This window comes from Suncus etruscus, chromosome 12 (assembly GCF_024139225.1).
Source record: "Suncus etruscus isolate mSunEtr1 chromosome 12, mSunEtr1.pri.cur, whole genome shotgun sequence".
In the NCBI taxonomy this organism is placed as follows: domain Eukaryota; kingdom Metazoa; phylum Chordata; class Mammalia; order Eulipotyphla; family Soricidae; genus Suncus; species Suncus etruscus.
This window is the reverse complement of record NC_064859.1, coordinates 63,694,020-63,715,373: the sequence shown is the minus strand read 5'-3', so window position 1 is coordinate 63,715,373 and position 21,354 is coordinate 63,694,020. Positions and strand designations below refer to the sequence as shown.

At 41.1% G+C, this 21,354-nt stretch overlaps 1 protein-coding gene and 1 non-coding gene across 2 annotated transcripts in view; one reads left to right on the top strand and one right to left on the bottom strand.

The window, feature by feature from the left end:
- Positions 1 to 21,354, top strand: part of ACOXL (acyl-CoA oxidase like) — a 424,916-nt gene that overhangs the window by 69,002 nt on the left and 334,560 nt on the right. Inside the window, 6 exon segments of the mRNA XM_049784649.1 lie at positions 5,687 to 5,707; positions 5,709 to 5,774; positions 6,082 to 6,183; positions 14,360 to 14,471; positions 14,771 to 14,857; positions 16,661 to 16,733. Of these exon segments, the coding sequence (XP_049640606.1) occupies positions 5,687 to 5,707; positions 5,709 to 5,774; positions 6,082 to 6,183; positions 14,360 to 14,471; positions 14,771 to 14,857; positions 16,661 to 16,733 (461 nt within the window).
- LOC126025338 (U6 spliceosomal RNA) lies at positions 6,795 to 6,901 on the bottom strand. Its single transcript, XR_007501349.1, has one exon. It is a non-coding gene; the product is annotated as a U6 spliceosomal RNA (small nuclear RNA).

Genomic DNA, 21,354 nt, shown 5'->3' with positions numbered 1-21,354 from the left:
CAGTCTTGCTTGAGTTCGATGATATCTATTGAGGACTAAGCAGTCTAGAGGGTGTTTGAGTAATGATGGAGAGGGACAGTCTGTGGTTTAAAAGCAGACTGATGGAACAATTTCACTCAACTGCAATCAACCACAGGTCCCTTAGCACTGGAACAATGGTGGGTGGGAAGTAGACAGTCTGGGGCGAGGATGTGATGTGGATTATGTTATGCATGAAACCCTATCATTAACAAGTAATGGTAATCCAGGGGTGCCTAAATTGAAAAAATATATAAGAAAAATTATGTCAGTTGGGAAATTGAAACATTGTTATACTTAGTTTCCATTAGAATAATTCGAGGCCAGAGGCATAGTGCAGTGGGGTAAGACTCTTCCCTTGCATGCAGTTCTAACCAGGTTCATTCCCAGGCACTACATATTATCCTCTGAGCCACATCAGAAAAAATCCCTGAGCTCAAAAACCTCAGAATTAACTGATGTAGCCTCCCCAAAGGGGAAGGTTTTTATTTTTGGGTAAGGACAGTAGTTTTAGGGTTCTTATTTTTTGTAAAGTCTTTATCACTTATGATTGTTGGGATATTTAGGAATGAAAATGATAAAATGCCTGAGGTAAATTTTAAGTATAGATTAGCTAGAATGAAGGGTTTACAGTAGGGAAATATACTGAAGGAAAGTGGAAAGTATGGAACGAGTGAGCGAGCAGTGTTTAGTTCATTAAATTTTCTATTTCCCTTCAAACAGTTTTTCATCAGCATTATTAATAGTTTTTGCTCCTAGGTATTACAGATGGAAATTTAAGTAGACTTAATGAGCTAGATCTTTGAAAATGCTTCTCAGATAGCCCCAAGGAAACTTTAGCTTAGAGCCTCTTTCCCATTATCTTTAGGGCTAGGCCCTCTTGCCTTTGGTGTGATCCTCGGATTCTTGCATTGTCTGGCCCTGGACAGTTCTGAAAACTCTGGTTGCAGTTTATCCTTCTAGCTCAACTTCTCCTATATTGACCTTCTTTAAGTTTCTTTACCCATCTTTGACCCAATTTGTTTACCGAAGCCTAGAACTTGCTCTTCCTTTACCTGAGAATTTTTGTCCCAGCATGAGTACTCTTCTATAGGGAGGGTAAAATCTGTGTCTGGAATGCCTTTTGCATTGTGGTTATGTACCTTCTTACAAGGTACCTTGCCCTTGTACCTTCTTACTGTTTGTGTCAGAGCATGTATCCATTAAATTGATGCACTTATTCCTGTGACAAGTACTTGCCTATATTTTAGCACCACTAGTGGCAACAGTACCTGAGAACTATCACCCTTATATTCTTGAGACATACTGAATATTAAACACCTGAAACATTAAATGAATGCATAGAAATCAGAAAAGTAGAGTGGTGAGTTAAAAAGTCGACTATAGAATTCAGTCACCCAACACTTACACTCCAGTGCCTGTATGCTAAATAATTGGGGACTTTTATGCCAGTGTCCATTGAGTTTCCTTCTTTGACTGATCTTACTGTCTCTGATTGTTTGGGCTGCCAAACAGCACACCATCGCTCAGGTGATTCAGAGGACCACCTAGGGTCTCTTCCTAGTTCTGGAAAGGATGAGGAAAAGGTTTTGAAAATGATGGGTAATGGTTAGGCATGTATATTGTACCCTCAAAAATAGACAAAAATGGAAACCTTTGAAATAGGAATCTTAGCACGCATTTAAAGAAAACTAAAATAATATAGCAAAATTAGAATTAACCTTTTTGCTTTCTCACACACTAGTCATTTGAGATCATTTTCATTTTAGGCTTGTCTTTCTGATATGGAAAAATGTGAGGTTTGTGCTACTCTGAGTCTATCAGTAGATGGTGAGCAGCTGTCCAGGTTGGGAATGAGCTGTTTTTGTGCTCTCTGGGTAGGTCAGTGTCACTATATATCACTGACAGCCTTCATTGGCTGTTCTCAAAACCTACACATAGCTGGCTGCCATCCTTACCAGGGCTCATCAGTTTAATTAGAGCTTTGCACTACCTGCTATGGTTTTGATACTGAGGTCCTGGGTATACATACCTATGCTCTCTGGGCAAACTTAGCACTACTCACACAGCCTAGTGCTGTCTCTGAAAATGACACAGGGCAGGGATGTGAAAAGGGACCTGAGTAATCCTCTAGAGATTGGTCATCGTTCCCTGGGCTTCTTCCAATTATGTGGATGAAATGTGGGCCAGGACTTGAAGACTGAAGGAAATATGCCATGCTTCCTCTTCTTCCCCTGAACTGCTGTCAGTTTCCTTCTTTGACTCTTCTTACTGTCTCTGATTGTTTGGGCTGTCAAACAGCACACCATCACTAAGGTAACTCAGAGGACCACCTAGGGTCTCTTCCTAGTTCTGAAAAGGAAATATGTGATCAAACTGATTGCATTCCTCGTGGGGACTACTATCTTTTATTTTATATAGAGCTATTTTCTCACTGACTTAACAGTAGTATCATTGTGGACTGAGGTCAAATTTCACTGGGTCTCCTGCTCCAGCTACTAGCTGTCCCTGCCAACTGGGAGACTATGCTTCCTTGGACCATGTTCACAAGTTACTGCCTAGCCCTCTCTAGGTATGTCATTGCTGTCACCTCATGTTTCCTAACCATGCTCCTTTCAATTCTTAAATGTATGAATTTACAGGAGCAAAGACTCTTTACCCGACAAACAGTATGAGGAGGCTATGTGTTTAAAATCAGAGTCTTGGTGTGGTCCTTCCTGCATATTTTCTTGCCCCTGATACTCTATACATTTCATCAAAAAATAAACAACCTTCCCTTAGTGTTTCCTTCTCAGGTCTGGGACTGGTGCCACTGTGCATGGATAAGAGCAATAGACACATTCCTCTCTTGGAGGATCTTTCTTCAGTCCCCTATAATGATGATTGCTCTCTTCATTTAATGGCAGCCTCCCTTTCTCATGGTGCTCCTCACTTCCTAATACCCCACTGTGAGCTTCCCATGACAGCTTTTGACACCATCCATCTGAGAGTTGAGCCAGAGACCCAAAAGTCCCTTTCAACATCACCAGTTATCAGTTGCTTAGAATCCCCACCATTATCTGACTTGCTTGTTTCAATGACCACTCATTCAATGTCTGGTGACATGCTGGCCAACACAGGGCATAATATCCCCTCCATCTTTTACTTAACTGTGCAAATGGAGGTCTCATAACCACCTCAAGACTTCACTCTGCAAATCTGTTAGTTCCACTTACTCTGCTCCTACTAATTACATTTAGGGAATGGAGGTCTCTAGAGACTATTTCCCCACCATTCTTTATAAAATGGGGGAAAGAATTTTAAACCTGGAAAGGTGATATATTGTAAAGCACAAATAAGCTACCAGCCAGAGATATTTAGGAGTGGAATAACTCAATCATCTTTGGAAAAAATGTTTTTCTTTAATTTAGTTTCTAAGCTGGTGTAGAAGAAACATTATTACTTGGGTTGATTCCATGTTCCAGGGCTAGGATTTGAAATGCAAGCTGCCAGGGACTGTGCTGATTCTGTAAATAAGGTACAGAATAACAGGCATTAAGCACCTTCTGCAGGGACTTTGATTCCAACCAGAAATATTTCCAATGGCAGGTGGGCTTAGCAATGCTCAGGACTTACTCCTGGCAGACCAGATGGGTTGCTGGGGTTGAACCATGTGTGCAGCATACATGGAAAGTGCCCTATCTCTATTCTATCTCTGGCTCATGAATGAGCTATGATTTCTGAGCTGTTGAAGGCAGCGATTCTGTTACTAATTCCTTGTTCATCACACATGTGTATTTTAAGGACTCTTATTTATAGATGTGGCTGATAAATGTCATTCCTACCAGGTCCCTATATGGATTCAGGTCTTGAAACTATAGGGACCTCAGAAATACAGATAATTCAGACTTGCCTAAGCAGAGTTGGCAAACTATTGGCAGCTGTGCTAAAGAGTGTGTGGGATCTGGGGGGTCTCTCAATTTTTAGCCTCCATCACCTGTATATCTTACCTCCATGTGCTGGCCTTCATCTTGTGAACATAAGATCTTCTTATGATAGTAAGAGCAAATGTTAGGACCAGACCTCATAGAGAACGTCTCTCCCTATCACTCTGCCAGCTCACTGTCAGAAAGCTATAACCTCAGAAGTTATCCCAGCTCACAGTTTCATTCTGAAGTCATCCTATGGCCTTAAGATTCTATGGGTTGGCCAAATCTAGGTGCCTTGTGCCTCCCAAAGCTGGGGGCTTGGGGGTGACATTAGATACAAACTTATTGGAGAGAAGGAGGATTCTCCAAAGGAACCAAGGGCTGTGTGGAAACATTTTGGGTATTGAGGCTAGCTTGCAGGCATTATAGGGTTCTGTGCTCCTGAATTCTCTTTAGTAGCCTTCTGTCACCTTCTAATCCTTCATATAGCCCTGCTTTAGCCATCTTTCCTCTATCTTCTCTTTAGTAGCATTTATCCAGGGTTTATAAAAAGCCAAAGCAAGTGACCAAAGGAATTGTCTAGGGGAAAAGGGCACTTATTTTGCATACAGCCATCCCCAGCACCCTCTATGCTTGCCTGAGTCCTGCCAGGAGTGATGCCTAAGCTCAGAGTCAGGAGAACCCTGAGAAATGCTAGGTGTGGCCCAAGGCCAAACCAAGCCAAATCAAAGACCAAAGTACTTTTTTTTTTTTTTTTTTTGGTTTTTAGGCCACACCCCACCGGCAGGGCTCAGGGGTTACTCCTGGCTGTCTGCTCAGAAATGGCTCCTGGCAGGCACGGGGGACCATATGGGACACCGGGATTCGAACCAACCACCTTAGGTCCTGGATCGGCTGCTTGCAAGGCAAACACCGCTGTGCTATCTCTCCGGGCCCAGACCAAAGTACTTAACATCTGACCAGATCCTCACTACAAACTCAACGAGTTCTTTTGAACTTTATTTCTAAAGTTTGAGACACCTTCTCCTCTTCTCCAGTTGTCGTTTGGCCTGGCATTCCTCTCTCTAATCCTTAGTGCCCTTATTTTCCAGTAGGCATAAGGTTTTCTTCCTGGGTTTCTTGTGAGAATCAATTAGCTGGGTGTAGGAAGTTTGGGCCTGGAAGAGAGAGCTCAGTAAGTGGGGGTACTCTTCATTCTTTTAATTTGCAGAAGTGATTATGTAGGTAACTCTTGTCAAAGGTTCTCCAGCCAGTGGACATGTAACTGTATGCGGCTTTGAGCCCTGACAGCCTTGTTCTGAGCTGTGTTACTGTTCCTGTGTGCAACCTTCTCTTTCTCCAGCCTTCCTGTTTGTTGATTGTTTTCTCTTGCTGGGACATGACCCACAGCCACCGATATCTCAACACACTCACTCTTATTCAGTGGCCCTCTATGTTTGAAGTACTGTACTAGGCCCTAAACATACAAGTCGAAGCAAATGTTCAGAACAGTCATCTGAGATGGGAGCCATGCAGCAGCGAGGTCCCAGATTTGAATCTCTTAGCTCTCTGAGAGTGAATAATGAGCCATGTCTCGCAGAGGGGAACTGGAAGTTGACAGGAAGTAAAGGGCAGAGCAAGGTGGCTCTGCTTCTTGAGAGCTTATATAGAACTGGAGCAGAGCAGATACTCCTTCTTGAATGGAGTTTGATGAATGCATTGAGTTGTTTATTAAGTTGTTAACTGTTGCTAACTATGGTCTTTGTTATTCTTGTTTCCAGTGTGGAATAATTTATTGGCTGTTTTGGAGGTGCTATCAGGAATCTTGGAAGCCCAGAACATGTAGCTAAATGCTTCAGCCATTGCAGGGTATGACATATACCACAATAAATTTCTTCTGTTGATAGCTTTTAATAATTCACAGTAGTTGTATATGTGTGTTTAGTAGTGTGTTTGCATATGCACAAGAAAAGGAAATAGATATGAAATAGTATTACAATTTGTGTAGAGTGAGAATTTAAAGACTATTTTTATGAGACATGAAGTCTGAATGAAGACATGAATATTAATATTGTATTAGCTGTTATCAGGCTGAATTTTTGTGATGATCTTCAACTTATAGTTGGAGCCATCATCAGAGCAGCTAATTCCTTTTTTGCCATCTGCTAAACTCCAGGATCAGAAACACACTGGAATGTTTGCAATGACTGAGAGGGGCCATGGAGCAATGGTGAGAGGGATCCAGACTGAAGCCACTTGACATCTCTGCACAGGTGAGGTTTCTGTCAACTACTGCTCTGTGGGTCAGGGTGGCAGGTCACTTATGCAGAATTACTCTTCCTCCAGCCCCAGCACAATCCTTCATTGTAAACTCCAGGACCCCATGGAATGTATTTTAGAACATCTAACAGTTTAGAAAGGAGTTAAGTCTCAGTCTTTTACAAGTCTAATCCCAGCTAGCACATAAGCAGTACCCATTGTGTGACAGACATTGCTCAGCACTTATGTGCACTCATGAATTTGAGGCCTTCTTGACAGCTCTGTGAGAACAGAACTAAAGCCATTTTGTGTTTTTTTTTTTTTCTAACAGTAGCAGATTAAACAATGGGACAAGATGTCTTTGTTGGAGTTTTCCCCTTGTACAGAAGGGCAGAAGATGCTTGATTGTGCTGGCTTCCTTACCCCCTATCAAACTCTGCCTGGGTTCTTTCACCTTGACCTGCATCCAAATTCACATGGCTTCCAAAAAACATCACCAAACAGTCATTCTTTTCATTTTTTTCCCAACATACATTGAATTGGAATAGGTTCCTCTACTTTCTTATTGATTAAAAATGTTGGTTAAGACTCTGTCAACTGAGATTTCTCTCCAGTCAAGACTCACAAACTTGCAATGTATAACCCATATCAATCACAAAATCCTTCCCTTTCACAGGGCCATGTTAATCTTCTCTGTATCGCTCACATTTTAGTATACTGTGCTCTGAAGTGAGCACAAATTCTTCCCCCTCTCTTCCAAATAAAGCAGCTTTGTTCCTTATTTCACTCTCCCTTTTAGTTCCTTGTTTTATGTTGGTAGTCCTGAGAAATACAAATAGAGTAACTGTGGATTTATTTCTAGAAAGGAATTTATGCAACCTCTATATGCACAAACAAGTGCATGAGTTGTGTGGCTATCTGGGTCTACACCTTTAATTTTTTGCCAAATCTGTTTTTGGAATCTGAATTTTTTGATAGCAGGTTTTCTTTATTATTATTATTATTATTATTATTATTATTATTTTATTATTATTATGACTGAAGTTAATTTACACAGAATTATTTACGATACATAGTGACAATGAATGAAGGGCATTCCCACCACCAATGTTATCCTCCCCCCACTCTTGTTCCCAGCATGTCTCCCACATCTCCCTCCTATTATCCCCCAGAATCTACTGCAAATGGTCGCAGCCTTACAGCTTGTTATAGGTTGGGTTATCTATTCTGTTTGGTGTTCCAGTCTGGTCATTTTTTTTATTCACACTACATGTTCATATGACTGGTCCTGGTATCATTCTTTCCCCCCCTTAATTTATGAGGCTGAATGATTCAAATTATGCTATTCTGTTGGAGGTAAAAAAGGTTAAGGAAAAGAGGGGAAAAATTTGGTATCAACTACTAAAAAAAAAAAAATCACCGAATAATATCCACAAAAGTGGAAAAGAAAGAAAAAAGTGGAAGAAAAGGAGAAGGAAAATAATATCAAAAAACCAAATATAAAATAAAACAAAACAACACCAGAAAAAGTGCTGCAGTGGGCAGGGTTTTTGTTACCCCACCTTTTTTTTTTTTTTTTTTTTTTGTATATGCACAGCAAGTATTGGGGAAGGAAGGAAATTCCCATGGCCTAAGAGATTCAGGGTTTCTCCACTCTTGAAGCATATTTGTCATGGGAACAACCATGGCTCCATACCTTCTCATTGCTATATCCCAGGGTGTTTTTTTGTTTTGTTTGTATGTTTGTTTGTTTGTTTTGTTTTTGTTTTTGTTTTGTGATGTCAGGAACCTTTCTTCTCTGTTGTGGATGAGAAAATAAGGCCACTATAGCAAGCAATCTTGGTATTTGCACAGGTCGCCTAGGACAGGGCCTAGGTATAGAGTCTTTAAGGTTCTAGAGGTACTGTTCCACCATATGTTGGTGTGTTCAGTTTTCTGTATCATGTGCTTCCATTTTTTTGCTTGTTCCCTAAGCTGAAGTCTAGGAAATTATGGTTCCAATGGTCCTGCTCAGTCTCTGTTGTCAAAATTGTGCCTCTGTACTAAAATGTCTTGATTTTTGTAAAAGACCTGGGCTATAGCCTAGGGCAGGGTTTTCCTTAATGGTCTCAAGGTACATTCTGTTTAGTCACAGTTGTCAAAGTCAGGTTTCTGTAGTTAGTGCTCTTATTTTTCATAGTTCAAAGGATGATACATCTTCTGATTTCCACTTAGTGTTAGGTGATGTGATAGGACCTCCTTGTCTTAAATCAAGTTTTCATTTCCTCGCTGTCCTCGTTGTCATATTAACACTGGCACAAGTATATCTCCCAACGCAGCTTAGTTCCTGGTGTTGTTGCATGGGTTTGTTTCAGTTCTAACGGCCTGGGATCTGGGATTTGAGAATGAACTAACATTGTCCAATCTTGTGGAGGACTGAGCTGTATCCACATGACATATGTCCAGGATGGGAGGCACCCTTGTATAAAAAGTGTGAGTTCTTATCCTAGAAGATAAGATCTTGTGTCTGAGTCCATGATTTCCCCTTATTTACTGTGCCTATACAAAAATGTATGGTGTCCTTTTGTATTGCTGGTGCTATTCCATGGTAAGTATGATAGGCCACACATACAGTATCTGTGGGTGTGGTCTGAGCTTTTATCCCAGGCAAGACGCTTTCTTGGTTTTTGACCAAGCAGCTACCAAAACTGGTGAGGGTAGAGAAAATATGTATATATAAAAAAATAGAATATATAGATAAAATTGAGATATATAAAAAAAAGGAAATTGAGAAAAAAGGGAAAAAAGATATTGAAAAAAGAAAGTGATTGGGGAGCTATCTGTATGTTTAGGAATATATATCTTAAGACACATTTTTATAAAGGTATTAAGCTAACGTAGGCAATATAGGCCACCCAATTAGGTCTTCTGAGATATTCTTGTGGGAGTGAAAGCCAAGGTACTTTTTCGTATCGCAGACTTTGGTCTAGAGTTTAAGATATGATTTGTGGCATTTCAGAGTCCTATAGTGTCCTTGAGCTGGGGGTTTTGATGCAGCGAATCCGGTATCATGCAACCGTCCACTATTTGAAGGGGAGTAGAGGGGTCACAAGCTTGAGTCAGGAGGCTTATTGGTTGTGGTTTCTTGCTAAGACACAAGATGAGGGATCAAGAGGGTGTCGTTTCATTGAGGAGCTGGATGGTGGTCTGTTGGAAGGAGGTCGGTCTTGGTGCCTAACGAGGTAAAAACTGAGGGAAAACAGGGTTAAATAAAGGGGAGAGATAACAAATCCAGGTTGGGATATTGGGGGGGGGGTAGAAAGGTCTCTGGGTGTGGAAAGGCAATATAGAAGAAGGGCTCTATACATTGTATAGATAAAATGTTTAAGGCTAAGGTTTGGTAGTCAGAGAGGACAACTGTATAGAAAGTAACTTAGACAAAGTTTACTTGGACAACACTGACTTCAAGAGATCTATTTGAGTGGCTAATCCTCCATACATAGATATTCCGTTTTCTTACCTACAAATAGTCAAGAATTAGAATATTTTTGACTATGATAAAAAGGGTATATGTCGCGCGCGTGCGCCCGTGCACTTTTGAAAAAGGTTGAGATAAATTTTGCTTTGGCTAGCTGTCCAGCCAGGTGCCCACCACATTAACAGTGCAAAGGGCCCAACTCCTGGCGTGTGGCTTCTCCAGGGCCAGCTCTCGCCTCTGTAGCTTGCGGATGATGGATAGGGGCGGAGTTTTTGCCTGCATCCAATCCCAACCCCCAAGGCCCAGGTTACCAGATCAGGCCATGAAGACCCTATGGCGTGGGGAAATCTGGGCCCCCGGACTGACTGGACAGTCCGGGGGTTCTTTGCTAGCTGTCCAGCCCAGTGCCCACCACATGCCAGTGCATGGACCAACTCCTGGCGTGTGCTTCTCCAGGCCCAGATAGCAGGTTTTCTTATCCCGCAGATGCTAGTTGCAGAAGTCTATTAGAATGACAGGTTAGGCCGCAGTTGCTTTGGTGAGATCTTTTCTTTTTTTGCTGCGATGATGTGAGTTCTCCATTGTTCAACGATGTTTAAAGTCATGGTAAAAATGAGGAGAATGAATTCTCATTCTGTGCAAGATTCAGTGTCCCACTCCTGCTCTCCAGTAAAACTGTGTTCTCTCTGACAATCCCATAAACCTCACAGTGTTTAACTGCTTCTTGAATTGAGCACATATGTGCTAGGTATCAAGTAAAGAATGTCTGCCTAGAGGATTGTTTTTAGAATTTTATCTAATCTTCTGGAGTTATTCTTTTAATTTATTTTATTTTATTTTTTTGGTTTTGGAACCACAGCCAGCAATGATCAGACTTCCACTACCTCTGTGCTCAAGGATCATCCCTGGTAGGGCTTGGGTATTAAACCCAGATTGGTGCAAAGCAAACCCCCTATGATATTTTTAGACATGGGAGTTATTATTGTATCTATTTTTCAGGGGTTGAACTGAGGCTCACAAACATTAAAAAAAAAAGTGACTTTGGACTGGGGTAGAACTCAGTGGTAAAACACATACTTTCTGTGTACAAGGCCCTAGGTTCAATTCCTAGTACAACAAAGAAAAGAAAACTAACTCTGGTTAAATACTTCATAGAACAGTGATATGTCTAAGTGGATCTGACCCCAGGCTAGCATCCTGCCAGTGATTAGCTACTGGAACAACACCTTTTGGTTGTGGGCTGACCCATTTATTATCTCCCAACACAGTGGAATTGAGGTCACTTTGCTGTCATTAAAGGAGAAAACCTCAGCTTCAATCCTTCCTTCCTTCCTTCCTTCCTTCCTTCCTTCCTTCCTTCCTTCCTTCCTTCCTTCCTTCCCTCCCTTACTTCCCTCCTTCCTTCCTTCCTTCCCTCCCTCCCTTCCTCCCTCCTTCCTTCCTTCCTTCCTTCCTTCCTTCCTTCCTTCCTTCCTTCCTTCCTTCCTTCCTTCCTTCCTTCCTTCCTTCCCTCCCTTACTTCCCTCCTTCCTTCCTTCCTTCCCTCCCTCCCTTCCTCCCTCCTTCCTTCCTTCCTTCCTTCCTCCTTCCTTCCTTCCTTCCTTCCTTCCTTCCTCCTTCCTTCCTTCCTTCCTTCCTTCCTCCCTCCCTCCCTCCCTCCCTCCTCCCTCCCTCCCTCCCTCCCTCCTCCTTCCTTCCTTCCTTCCTTCCTTCCTTCCTTCCTTCCTTCCTTCCTTCCTTCCTTCCTTCCTTCCTTCCTTCCCTCCCTCCCTTCCCTCCTTCCTTCCTTCCCTCCCTTCCTCTTTCCTTCCTTCCCTCCCTTCCTTCCTTCCCTTCCTTCCCTCCCTCCTCCCTCCCTCCCTCCTTCCTTCTTTCCTTCCCTCCCTTCCTTCCCTCCTTCCTTCCTTCCTTCCTTCCTTCCTTCCTTCCTTCCTTCCTTCCTCCTTCCTTCCCTCCCTTCCTTCCCTCCTTCCTTCCTTCCCTCCCTCCCTCCTTCCCTCCCTCCCTCCCTTCCTCCCTCCCTCCCTCCCTCTTTCCTCCCTTCCTCCCCCCCCCTCCCTCCTTCCTTCCTTCCTTCCTCTCCTTCCTTCCTTCCTTCCTCTCCTTCCTTTCCTTCCTTTCCTTCCTCCTTCCTTCCTTCCTTCCTTCCTCCTTCCTTCCTTCGTTGCTCCCGTCCTTCATTCCTCCTTCCTTCCTTCCTTCCTCCCTCCCTCCCTCCTTCCCACTCTTCCCTCCCTCCCTCTCTCCCTGCCGCTATGCTATCACTCTGCCCCCTCAGCCTCAATTCTTATTTTTTTGTTTCTTCTTGAGATTATTACCCCAAATCATTTCCCTTGTTGGTTCCATTTTCCCCAAACAGCATAAATGATTTCTACCTGGTGTATCTTGACAGCTGTTGCTTTTTGCAGGGGGATTGCTGGGCTGAAACCATAATGATGAGGAGAGTCTGGAGCATATCTCTCTTCCCTTGGGGGTGAGGGAAAGACTCAGCCATCATCTACTTTAGCCACTGAGGCCTGACAGAGCAGAGAATAGGTTTCTCCTTCACTGGTTTCCTTGTTTTCCCCTTCATTTCCCTTTTAAAATGTTGAGCATATCAAATGAGCCCTCTCTCCCTTAAGGACTATTTCTAGCCTGAAGATTTCTGACTTGTTCCTTTCTGTGGGCTGGGTGTTTTGCTTTTATTTTTTGGAGGGACGTTTGGATTATGATCTGGATGCCTAGAGGTCAAAAAGAGTTTGAGTTTTACACTTTATGTTAAATAGCAACAAGAAATGAGGCTCCAAGCTCTCTAGCCAAAGCCATCACTTTTTTTTTTAGGACTAACAGCATTGACCCTCTTGTTGGCCTTCAACAAATAATTATAATGGGAACTGACACACATGGTGTGCATTATTTAGATTCAGTTTTAATGCCAGCAGTCGGGCTGATGCAAATGTTCCAAATCAAGTGTTTTTGCCAGAAGTGACAAACCTCCTTTCCCAAAGTGTATCAGATGTTTCTGGAGACCACTGGCCTCCCATCTCCTCCCACCCCACTAGCTCAGCTCTGCTAGTGTTTCTCTACTACTTCTCTTCCCTTCCCAGGAGGGTTTTGCATCCACTTGCCTCATGGATAGTTCCATTGTTGTTTGATTGCACCTAGCCTCAAAGAATTCCTTTCTTTGAGCAGTCCTGGCTGGCCTGATAAGACAAAGGCTGCCTCCAGAGATTTCTCTTAAAAAGATTAGTTTGTCCATTTATGGAAAGCTCTTGCACATGTCCAAAGTTCCCTTTGCAAACATATGTCAGAGAATGTTTTCTTAGGCTTCAAGACTGTATTTCTTGGCTGAAGGGAAAGTCGAGTCTATACACTTTAAGATCTGAAATTTGAGATAATCTTTACAAGATCAATAGCTTGTTGGTTTAGTTCTGCCACATCTTCGGTATAGTCAGCTCAATTAAATTGATGGTTCTGTTTTTTTTTTTGACATTTTATCTGCACCCCCGAACTGCTGGCAGCCTTTCCTTCACAAGAGATCTAAAAATAACCCAAGTGGTCATCAGAATTTGGGAGAAGGTGGAAGGGAAGGGAAGCATTTTTGATGTGTTCTGAAGTGACTTTTAGGGAGAAAGAAAAAGCGGACCCAGATTTAAGAAGAGACTGAAAACAACATCTGCTTCTTTCTGACCAATGTTAGCATCACACTGTTTTAGTATGGAGTTCTTTATCATTTAATGGTCATAAACTTAGACCATTCTACAATTCTTTCCCTTATAATACAGATGATTATTAGTAAGTGCTATTATTTAAGGGATTACATGTATAAACTTTGGGAGGAAACTTGTATTAAATCTTTTGGTGGAAATATAAGGGTTCAGAAACAATCTAAAGACTGAAATGTTATGCTTTTTTTACAAAAATCAAATTGTGTGGGCCAAAGAGTCTAAGGAATGGTGAGAGTTGGTTTGATAGCCTATTAATCTTGCTTTTTACTTGGCCTGAAGTGCTGGCCCTTAGTTGGGTGCTGTTCAAACAAGAGTACCAAACCACAGAAGCAGGGGCTCAGTGTTGAAGGAGATTGTTGCAATAAGGGGAAGATGAAGACCCAGGAAACTGTCCAGAGGGGATGCACCCAGTAGTCATAGTGGGACACAGATGTGAACTCTGTGCAAGAGGCCCCGATGGTCATTCCTTCATTTAGCAATGAACCTCTTAGTTAGGTGTTTGGGGTGACTCTGTGTGTGTGTGTGTGTGTGTCTGTGTGTCTGTGTGTGTCTGTGTGTGTTTAGAGATGAGCATATATCAAGTGTGTGTGTTAGGGACTTTATTATTTTATTGTCTGGATTAATTAAAAGTGAAAAACTGCAGGGTGAAGAAGTCAAGAGACAAAGAGATTGATCATCCAAGACTTTATACATTGATGTTGATAGTCTCAATGCAATAAAGAAGGATCAGGAAGGGGTTAACCAACACATTCTTCCCAGAAACTCATTTTCCTGATTGCACACTTTATTGGCAGCCCTTGACCTTTCCAGCCCTTTCAAAGTTGAGGCACAGGCAAGTGAGATGCTAATGTAATGATCTCCCACAGTTGAGTTGAATAAATACTGGGTTATTTGTTCAGTTGTGGAATCACTTAAATGGGCTATGCTGCAAACTGTAGATTTATTTTACTATATTCATTGTCATTGCTTTGAGCCAAGGACTTGAAATGATCCATAAGAAACACTGTCACTCTACTGTTTGTGTGTAGGAGTTTATAATTGACACACCATGTGAAAATGCCCAGAAGATGTACATAGGAAATGCGATGTATGGGAATTATGCAACAGTCTTTGCTCAGCTCATCATAAATGGAAGATCTCAAGGTTTGTCACAGACACCTAGATAATTCTCTTTTCTATTATTATTTCTAGTGAGTACTTTGCACTTAAAACCCCCTCCATGGGTGTATGCTTATTTTGCAAAAGTCCTGGTATAATGTATCTCCTAAATATCCACAAAAAATAAAACTTTTCATTGCATTTTGAAAAGACAATTCTATTCACACTATTCTGTACAGTGTACAGCTATAAAATAGAGCAAGTTCCAGGATCAAAATCATTTTGTGCTTTTTCAGGATATGCATCAGAATTCAATCCCCTGACTGTCACATTGTTTTCACTAGGCCCCCACTGTTTCATTGTTCCTATTCGGGATGAAAATGGAAACTTGTACCCAGGAGTGACGGCTATTGATATGCTGTATAAAGAAGGTGAGTCTGCAGGTGATGATTCTCCTACCCTCATTTGTGCTTCTGCCTGCTCACCATCCCACCCAAGGAGAAGCTAACTTGCCTTTTGAAAGAAGTGAAAGCATTCAAAGTAGCACAGACAAGACAGATGCTGCAGACTGATGAGAGTGTTTTGTGTAGTATTATAGAAAATATTGCAGTTGCCATTTATGAACAGGGTTTGGTTTCATGGTCTTGCTGCTGCTTATATTTCCAGAAATAAAACTTCCTTTTTACTTTTTAAATTTGTGGGCACTTTCTCAGAGGGTATTGGCATGCTGTTCATGTCCTTGAGTCAACAGCCTAGTGTAGTTCCCAACAGCTGAAGCTGTTGTGGTTCTAGAGATCAGGTACTGAAGCTAGATCTAACGTAAGGGGAAGCAGGACTAATTCCTGTCAGGGTTTGTCTATTCAGCCTTTTTTTGTTTGTTTGTTTGTTTGTTTGTTTTCTTTTGGGTCATACCCTGCAGTGCTTAGGGTCACTCTTGGCTCCATGCTCAGAAATCGCTCCTGGCAGGCTCAGGGGACCATATGAGATGCTAGGATTCGAACCACCATCCTTCTGCATCTAAGGCAAATGCCTTACCGCTGTGCTATCTCTCTGGCCCCCTATTCAGCCTCTTTTTTCAGCTTACAAGAAGCTGCCTTCATGTTTACTTGATGTTCTCCCTATATGCACAAAGATATTCAGTTTTTCCCTTTTAATAAGGGCATTATTCATACTGGATTGGGGTCCACCCTACTGACCTCAGTTTTACTTGACCTCCAAATTAGAGGGATAGTATTAGGTGGTAGCAACCTTGCTTGTCAGGATACAACAATCATCCTCAGCTGAACCCAGGGCAAAAAAAAAAAAAAAAAAGAAAGAAAAAAAGAAACAGGTTGTAGAGACAGAAAACAAAGGAAGATAGAACAGGAGAAGAAAAGGGAAATGTATGGTACTTGGACAGATGGATTCTCACTTTCGGGCCAATGTGGCTGCAGACTTCGACTGCAGATGAGCATGCAAGTGCTTTAAATGTCTGTCCAGGGATGATAGGCTCTCGCTGGCTCTGACCTCTTGAAAGCACCTTACTTGCCAAGTGTGGCTGAGCACTGACAGGGCAGGCCCAACTCCTATGATGCGGTGCCAGATGTTTGGAACACTGGCGGCTCAGAAAGTCTGCTCTGGTTTCCCAGTGAGTTCCCAAGGGCAAGTGTGTCCTTGTCAAGGGCTGATGTTCTAAATAAAGACTTGTACTAAATAAAGATAAAATCTCCCAAAGTAGGAGATGAAGAGAAGGTAGACATTAGCTCTGGCAGGTGTCTTTAGAAAAAGGGACTGACAAGTTTCAGGAACCCTCCAGGGAGTGGTTACACACTCCACTGTGCAACCCTGTGCCCACCCACCCCATCCTTGTGACCTTCCCTTTTTTATTGTAGGCATTTATTTTTACAAAGTCAACCCATGTGTTGGGGGAGTGAGCAGCAGGAAGCAGGAGGAATCTGAGTTCAGCTTTACTGAGGGAGTTATTGGCTTGTCCAGTTGCCTAAAACTTTGCCTTTTCTGGTTCCAATAACTGCTTAAGCAAGGCAGCTGTTTCTCCTCACCAGACCCTTCCTTAAGTTTTAGAGCATTGTAGGCTGCTCAGAAAGCATAACTCTAGGAAAACAAATGAGACACCCCCTGCATATGATCCCTTAAGTAAGAAAGCCTAGAAGCCAAAACAAGTTCTAGAAAGGGGCAGGAAGCTTGTATGAAATGCTTTGCCCTCATCAGCACCTCTTCTTTTCTGCTCTCTCCAGGTCTGCATGGTGTGGATAATGGGATTTTAATATTTAACAAAGTGCGGATACCAAGGGAAAATCTGCTAGATAAGTGAGTAGTTTTATACTTCATTCAGATTTTCACCAATCAAAACAACAATGAGGCATTATTTCATACCACAGAGACTGGCAGACATCCAAAGAACAAGAACAATCAGTGCTGGCAGGGATGCGGGAGAAAGAATCTCTCATTTACTGCTGGTAGGAATGCCATCTTGTCCAGCTTTTATGGAAAACAGTATGGAGATTCCTCAAAAAACTGGAAATCGAGCTCCCATATTATCCAGCTATATCACTCCTAGAGTTATACCCTAGGGGGGCCCGGAGAGATAGCACATCGGTGTTTGCCTTGCAAGCAGCCGATCCAGGACCTAAGGTGGTTAGTTCGAATCCGGGTGTCCCATATGGTCCCCCGTGCCTGCCAGGAGCTATTTCTGAGCAGACAGCCAAGAGTAACCCCTGAGCATCGCCGGGTGTGGCCCAAAAACCAAAAAAAAAAAAAAAAAAAAAAAAAAGAGATATACCCTAGGAACACAAAATTCAAAAATCCCTTCCTTACACCTATATTTATTGCAGCACTAAATACAATAGCCAGACTCTGGAAACAACCAAGATGCCCTTCAACAGATGAATGGCTAAATGTGTGTGTGGTACATATACACAATGAAATATTAATGCAGCTGTTAGGAAAAATGAAGTCATAAAATTTGCCTATAAATGGATGGACATAGAGACTATTATGCTGAATAAAATAAGTTAGAAGGAGAGAGATAGACACAGAATAGTCTCACTATCTGTAGAATTTAAGAAAAATAAAAGACGGGCCCGGAGAGATAGCACAGCAGTGTTTACCTTGCAAGCAGCTGATCCAGGACCAAAGGTGGTTGGTTCGAATCCCGGTGTCCCATATGGTTCCTCGTGCCTGCCAGGAGCTGTTTCTGAGCAGACAGCCAGGAGTAACCCCTGAGCACTGCCGGGTGTGACCCAAAAACCAAAAAAAAAAAAAAAAAAAAAGACAATATAGTAATAATATCCAGAGACAACAGAATATGAGAACTGGAAGAACCAGCCATGCTATGAAGCTTACCACAAGGAGAGTTAGAGAAATAACTGCACGAACAACTATCATGACAATGGTAGTGAGTGAGAGAAATAGAATGTTGTCTCAAATACAGGCAGGGGGTGGGGGAGGAGGGAGTTGGGGGCATTGGTCATAGGAAGATTGCACTAGTGAGGAGGGGGTATTCTTTTCTATAACTAAAACCCAACTACAAACATGTTTGTTATTATGGTTCTTAAAGAAAGATATTATGAAAAAAGAAATTAATAACAAGTTCTAGTTTGTTAGAGGGTAGCATCTGAAATTAATAAGAGGAATTTCAAATTTTCTATGGAATAAAAGTTGTTCTGACTTATAAAAATTATTTTTCAGTGTACTGTAATCTCACAACAACCTCGCTGCAATCTCACATCTCACAGAGATCTCACTGCAACCTCACGGCACCCTCATTGTGATCTCACAGCCATCTTATTGCTCTCCAGTCTAGGCCCCTTTCTTAGGTCTCCTGATTGTATGTCCAGGCTTCTTTTGTTAACTATTCCATGTTTCTAAAAACTCATTGAAAAATGTAGAGATGCAGGTGGAAGATAATATTTGAATTCTTCAAGTTCTATTACTGATATATATTTTGCATTGTAATAAACAATGCTAGACATTTTCATAACGATCTATTTATTTATTTATTCTTTTTGCCATACCCAGAAATGCTCAAGGCTTATTCCTGGCTCTGAGTTCATGATCAGTCACTCCCAATGGTGCTGAAGGACTGGGGATCAAAGCAGAGTTGGTTTTATGCAAAGCAATCACTTAACTCCTCTACAATCTCTGCGTCCTTCATGGTTTTCTCTCTAAAGAAAGAGATATGTTTAATTTTTACTAAGATCCACTTATGGTTTTGTTTTTTATAGCTTTTAATTTCTGGTTAGCCTTATGTGTCAAGTGTTTCTATACAACAAATGTACACATGCATTATCTTTTTCATAGCACCATAAGACACTATTAAATATTGGTCTGTAACTCACCCCACACTTATTTATGTGTATGCAATATCCAATGTTGCATGCACAGATAGTGTCAGAGGTGCTTATGGTCATTTTCCAGCACCCCTCCGTGAGGTTTTGGTGGGTTAACATTGAGATGCAGATTACTTCTTTGGGTGTATTCTAGGCCCTGAGCTCCAAGAATCCAGGAAGTTCTTGCAGAGGCTAAAAAGTGTCAATTACCTTTCACCTTTTCAGCAGTATTTCACATATTCAATGAGTATCCAGAACATCTTAAAATCAATGAAAAACAAACAACCAGATCCCACACAATCAGGTCTTTGCTTTCTGGCAGATTCACCTTCCATAGTTTCCTCCCTTATATTGCCTGCAAGCCTTGTTTAGAGACGTTAAAATGTAAGAAAGAAATATCCATGGGAAGTAAACTTCAGCAGTACCATCTTCTGTTTGTTAACATTGCCTCCCTGTACACAGCTAGGAAATAGGTCATTGGTGTCATCTGCAGAGCCACACGGACCCCCAAACACCACTAGGTATGGCCCCCTAATGTCATTCTTAATGTCATTCTTAACAAAGGTCCAGCTTTCATTTTGCACAGAAATTAATTAAGACTAATACCAAATTCACAGAGAAGGTTCAGAAGCAGCCTTGAAGGAGGATTCACTGATGATTTAATAAATGGATATAGAACTATAATAATCAAGATATACGGTTGGCCTAAGCCCTAAGATCTATGTATGGGCTATTGAAAAGAAGTGAGTCTAGAAATTAATCCTTATGGTTAGTTGTTATTCAACAAGGATGACAAGACAATTTGATAGACAAAAAATGCCCTTTTCTACAAATGGTGCTGGGGCAATTGGATATCTTTAGGCTAAAGCACAAACTTGTATTTTAACTTCTAGCTATCAGCCCAATGAATCACAAATCAAAATTAAGAGCTGAAGATCTAAAATGCATAGACAAAACATAGGTATAAGTCTGTGTGACCTTGGCATACGAATGATTTATAGTTAGATGTGACACTTATAGCATAACAACCATAGGAAATTATAGGTTGAACCTCATTGGAATTAAAAAAAAATGTGCTTCGAAGTATATTATTTGAAATACTGAAGACAATCCAATTAATGAGAGAACCCGTTTAGAAGTAACAAATCTTACAAGGATGTGGCATCTAGAATATAAAAGGAGCAGTAATGGTTTAAAGTTAAAAAACAAATCAATTAAAATTAGGCAAACATCTGACTAGACATTTCTTTAAAGAAGATATACAAATGGAAAATAGCTATAGGAAGAGATTCTCCACATTACTGTGATGATGTAGTGAAATACCATGCTGAACTTATTTGGATGACTGAGAGTAGCAACTGTGAATGAGATGTGGAGAAATTAGAATTATCATTCACTGCTGGTGAGATGGTAAAGCACTGTTATCCATCTGGAAAAGATTTTTGCAGTTCTTTAAAAATTTCAAGTTTTCATATTACCTAGTAGTTCTGTTCCTAGGTATTATAAAATATTGTTCATGAGACAATGAAAATATATATGACTAAAAGCTTATACATAAATGCTTTTATTTATGTACAATATCATGCACAACAAAATTTGTTATTACTATGTTATTTATGCATAACAAAATTATGTTATTATGCATAACAAAATAATGAATATCTACTGAAAGATGAATGGCTATGCAGAGGTCGCAGACTATCATTTGGCCACAAAAAGAAATATGAGTGCATGTTGCAATATCAATAAACTTTGAAAGCAATGCACTTAGTGAGAGAAGCCAGTTGCAAAAGTATCAAATTGTTTGTGATACCATCTTTTTTATGTTGCTTTCTTTGATGATACCATTTTATGTGAAATGTCTTGGATAAAGAAATATATAGAGTGTAAAGGTAGATAAATGCTTGCTGAAATGGTGGAAAGAGAATGAAGCTAGTGGCATGGGGATTCTTTGTAGCATGATGAAATATTTTACAACTAGATGGTGGTCATGGTTATACAATGCTATGAGCATCCTAATAGTGATTGAGCACTAGATGCCTTATTTATATAAAGAAACGAATGAATGATTGTGAGAGTAGATGAGAAAGAAAACAGGATGCCCAAGTACTGTGGGACAGTATGTAAACATCTAACAGACTAATAGCCATAACACTAGATTTCCAGGAAGAGAGGTCAGGCAAAACATTTAAAAATACAGTGACTGAGAATTCTCTGAAATAAATGAGAAACAATCTTTCCCCAGCCCTTGATCTAAAAAGCTTTGAGAACCCTAAGAATGATAAGAAAAAAAAAGGCAAAACAAATACATTTAGGGCTGGAGATATAATACAGTGAGTAAGGCATTATTTGCCTTGCATGCAGCCAACCCTTGCTCAATTCCCGGCATCCCATAAGGTCCCCTGAGAATCACCCTGAGTACTGCCAGGTGTGGCCTAAAAACAAAACAAAACAACCTCAAAATCACTTAGACACAGAAACTTTATGCTATAAAACAATAAAGATAGTCTTGCAGCAACACGGTTCTTAAAAGAATCTTCAGGAGCACTCTTGACATGGAAGGGAGATTTAGGTGTGTGAATGAGAGCTAATGATCTATG